The sequence below is a fragment of the Babylonia areolata genome, chromosome 29 (assembly GCF_041734735.1).
Source record: "Babylonia areolata isolate BAREFJ2019XMU chromosome 29, ASM4173473v1, whole genome shotgun sequence".
Classification (NCBI taxonomy): Eukaryota; Metazoa; Mollusca; class Gastropoda; order Neogastropoda; family Buccinidae; genus Babylonia; species Babylonia areolata.
In genome coordinates this window covers 34,756,648-34,761,647 of record NC_134904.1, presented here as the reverse complement: position 1 = coordinate 34,761,647, position 5,000 = coordinate 34,756,648, and the positions used below count along the sequence as shown (strand labels likewise).

General features: G+C 47.3%; 1 protein-coding gene across 1 annotated transcript in view; it reads right to left on the bottom strand.

Annotated features, from left to right (window-relative positions):
• Positions 1-5,000, bottom strand: part of LOC143274654 (uncharacterized) — a 218,904-nt gene that overhangs the window by 516 nt on the left and 213,388 nt on the right. The window contains exons 14-15 of the mRNA XM_076578527.1: positions 805-952; positions 1-670 (exon numbers count right to left, since the gene is read on the bottom strand). The exon at positions 1-670 is cut by the window's left edge and continues 91 nt beyond it. Of these exons, the coding sequence (XP_076434642.1) occupies positions 1-670; positions 805-952 (818 nt within the window). The remainder of the gene's footprint in view (positions 671-804; positions 953-5,000) is intronic.

Below are 5,000 nucleotides of genomic sequence, written 5' to 3'. Positions count from 1 at the left end.
TTGTGGTCCGCGGAGGTGAAACAGGACAGCACCTCCTCGTCCTCTACATCCTCGGAGGAGGCGTTGACCTCCGCCAGGGTCTGTCCGCCCAGCACGGGCAACTCCATCACGTCTGACAGCCGGTGGTGGTTGTTGTGCTTGCTGTCCCTGTCCCCGACCGTCAGTCCTCCGGCCCCCGCCGCCGCCCCCGTCGCCGCCAGCACTGGCCGAAACGGAGACTGCGGGGACGCGCAACGACTGTTCCCCCCTTCCTCCTCCTCCGTCAGCACTGCAGAGTACCCTGAGGGCGTGCTGTACAGAGGGTGCGACGACACTCGTCCGGAGAGGGAGTCCCTGGACGAGGGGGCTGGCACGGGGATGTAGTCGTCTTGCTTCAGGCGGTGGTGGTGGTCGTCGTCGCTGCGCACGTTGCAGCACAGTTTAACCACTCGGCCACCCCCGCCGGCGCTACCGCTGCCGCTGCGCTCGTCCGGCATCCTCCAGGCAAACTTGCCGCTGACTCCCTGCAGTTCCGCGTCCTCGGCGTCCTTCTGGCGGCGCACCTTGCGGTGGAAGATGCGGCGCATGCTGGAGCACACCGAGTTGAGGAAGCCTCTGTCCGAGCTGCTGGAGAAGGACACGTGACCCTCGGGGTCTTCGTTGGTGTAGCAGTACGTGTACGTCTTGCCCCCTGCCCCTGTGCAGGCCTGGGCGTGGTACAGTCCCCCTCCCCTCCTCCTCCACCTCCACCTCCACCCGGGCTTCCTCCTCCTCCTCCTCCTTCTCCGCCTCCTCCTCCTCCTCCTCCCCCCGAGCCCGCGCTACAGGGAGCGGAAGTGACGTTGTTTCCGGTCACCAAGTTGCGCATGCTCAGGAGGCGTCGGTTTGCCATGCCCAGTTTGAGAGGCTTGACCTTCTGGCGGTGAGCTTCGATCTCTCGGAGACGTCGCTGGCCATAGTCCCGTATGATGGACTGAGGAAAGAGGGAGAGGACACAAGACGCTCAGTGCATGACCTGGTGATCCAAGCTACACAAAGCTTTTTGGCTACAACAAGGGGACAGGCTACACAAAGCTTTTTGGCTACAACAAGGGGACATGCTTCACAAAGCTTTTGGCTACAACAGGCGGACAGGCTTCACAAAGCTTTTGGCTACCACAAGGGGACAGGCTTCACAAAGCTTTTGGCTACAACAAGGGGACATGCTTCACAAAGCTTTTGGCTACAACAAGGGGACAGGCTTCACAAAGCTTTTGGCTACAACAGGGGGACAGGCTTCACAAAGCTTTTGGCTACAACAGGGGGGGCAGGCTTCACAAAGCTTTTGGCTACAACATGGGGACAGGCTTCATATGCAAGCACAGAGCTGTACAGGGCAAGGGTGTGGACACATGCATGAACAGTGAATACTAGGATTTATGAAGCATTGTGGAAGGCAACAAGCATGGAAAGTACTGGGCTATACAAAGCATTGTAACAGGCAACATGCATGGAAAGTACTGGGCTATACAAAGCATTGTAACAGGCAACATGCATGGAAAGTACTGGGCTATACAAAGCATTGTAACAGGCAACATGCATGGAGAGAGGTTACTGGGCTATACAAAGCATTGTAACAGGCAACATGCATGGAAAGTACTGGGCTATACAAAGCATTGTAACAAGGCAACAATGATGGAGAGAGGTTACCGGGCTATTCACATGCACGCGGGCAATACAAAGCATTGTGCTTGACCAAAAAGCTCGGTGATTAATAAAGGCTACACAAAAAAACACACACAACACCATCATGACAAGTATGCATGCAAAGCGATCACTTTGCACACAGTTACACATAATTACAGTAACAAGCTGCACCAACGGTGATCTAGGTGACACACACGTATACGGACATTCATGCCCCTTAAAAAAACAAAACAAACTAAGCTACAGTTAATAACGCCAAGGGCACAGCGATGGGCAGCAAGCATGACTGACTGACTGACTGACTGACTACACAAGTTGTGAAGAGTGTGATGCACGCTTCAGGCACTACCACAAAAGCTGTGCAGATGACAAAGCCAGGCGACATGCAAGCTGACAAGGTTTCACGAACTGCATAGAAAGACAACGATAATCGCACTCGCAATGTGATGGGAGAGAGAGAGAGAGAGAGAGAGACACGTGAGCTGAAAAGGGATCACCACGATAAGCTTCAAACACAGCGCACCAGAGGCGCAGTAGTATGAGCAAACTTTGCAGAGCTAAGTTTGCTTATCGTTAAGAATGCCCCTAACTCCACGGTAAATTCCATACACTTAGGAAACATTCTTAACTCAAAGCAAACTTACCGCTGTAAAGATCGTCTGCCCAGGCCACATACCCCACACAACGCACAGTAACAGACTGCATACATAATCATCTCTACAGGAATACTTTGCTCTAACTGCGTGTTAACTGGCTGCTACAAAATCTGCACGCTAAACTGCACCACAAGCTAGCTAGCTACCTTTGTAGCAGTCGGGAACGCTGGATATGAGCTGTGAACGCAGACAGTGGGTAATTAGAATAATGCATAGCAAATACAGGGATACAGCTTGGAAGGTGACATAGTGACACAAAGTTTTACAATTGTACAATGTACGGTAACAACGGCTCCCAGGCCATACAGCAGTAACAGGAAGGACGGTAACGCAAACGCATATTCAGAAAGATGAAACAAAGCACAAACGCATAAGACGCATATTGAGAAAGACGACACAAAGCACAATCGCACAAGACGTATGTTGAGAAAGATGACACAAAGCACAAACGCATAAGACGCATTCTGAGAAAGATGACAAAATGTACAAACGCACAAGACACATGTTGAGAAAGATGACACAAAGCACAAACGCATAAGACGCATTCTGAGAAAGATGACAAAATGTACAAACGCACAAGACACATGTTGAGAAAGATGACACAAAGCACAAACTCACAAGATGCATGCTGAGAAAGATTACACAAAGCACAAACGCACAAGACGCATGTTGAGAAAGATGACACAAAGCACAAACGCATAAGACGCATGTTGAGAAAGATGACACAAAGCACAAACGCACAAGACGCATGTTGAGAAAGATGACACAAACCACAAACGCACAAGACGCATGTTGAGAAAGATGACACAAAGCACAAAAACACAAGACGCATAATGAGAAAAGATGACACAAAGTGCAAACGCACAAGACGTATGTTGAGAAAGATGACACAAAGTACAAACGCACAAGACACATGTTGAAAAAGATTACACAAAGCACAAACGCACAAGACGCATGTTGAAAAAACTACACAAAGCACAAACGCACAAGACGCATGTTGAGAAAGATGACACAAAGCACAAACGCACAAGATGCATGTTGAGAAAGATGACACAAAGCACAAACGCACAAGACGCATGTTGAGAAAGATGCCACAAAGTACAAACGCACAAGACGTATGTTGAAAAACATAATCCAAAGTTGCAACGCACAAGACTGATACCGGTGAAGGTTAATACAAAGTAGCTACACACAAGACGCATAATAAGAAAGATAACCGGTACGCAATGCAAAGTACCAAACGCACAAGACGCATAATGAGGAAGATGGCACAAAGTACCAACACAAAGACGCATAATGAGAAAGATGACACAAAGTACCAACACAAAGACGCATAATGAGAAAGATGGCACAAAGTACCAACACAAAGACGCATAATGAGGAAGATGACACAAAGTACCAAACACACAAAGACGCATAATGAGGAAGATGACACAAAGTACCAAACACACAAAGACGCATAATGAGGAAGATGACACAAAGTACCAAACACACAAAGACGCATAATGAGGAAGACGACACAAAGTACCAAACACACAAAGACGTATAACGAGGAAGACGACACAAAGTACCAAAACAAAGACGAAAGACGACACAAAGTACCAACACAAAGACGCATAATGAGGAAGACGACACAAAGTACCAAACACACAAAGACGCATAATGAGAAAGATGACACAAAGTACCAACACAAAGACGCATAATGAGGAAGAAGACACAAAGTACCAAACACACAAAGACGCATAATGAGGAAGATGACACAAAGTACCAAACACACAAAAACGCATAATGAGGAAGATGACACAAAGTACCAAGCACACAAGACGCACAATGAGGAAGACGACACAAAGTACCAACACAAAGACGCACAATGAGGAAGACGACACAAAGTACCAAACACACAAAGACGCACAATGAGGAAGACGACACAAAGTACCAAACACACAAGCACGCATAATGAGGAAGACGACACAAAATACCAAACACACAAAGACGCATAATGAGGAAGACGACACAAAGTACCAACACAAAGACGCATAATGAGGAAGGTGACACAAAGTACCAAACACACAAAGACGCATAATGAGAAAGATGACACAAAGTACCAACACAAAGACGAAAGATGACACAAAGTACCAACACAAAGACGAAAGATGACACAAAGTGCCAAACACACAAAGACGCATAATGAGGAAGACGACACAAAGTACCAAACACACAAAAACGCATAATGAGGAAGATGACACAAAAGACCAACACAAAGACGCATAATGAGAAAGATGACACAAAGTACCGACACAAAGACGCATAATGAGAAAGATGACACAAAGTACCAAACACACAAAGACGCATAACGAGGAAGACGACACAAAGTTCCAACGCGAAGACGCACAATGAGAAAGTTTACACAAAGTAGTAGCAAACGGACAAGACGCATTATGGAGAAAGATCAAAACAAAAAAAGTAGCAGGAAAATGTTCAGTCACGCAGACTAGACTGTGTTTTCAGAGAACAACCACATGATCAGACATTGTGTCAGAAACTGCCAAGTGTGCATGAACTATACCCTGCGGGCTTGGTATTAAAGCACGTAACACAGCAGACATACAAAACGGATGACGCGGACAATTCCCGAAGATAAGATCAAGTGATACCCTATGCATGCAAAATTCTCCAAAG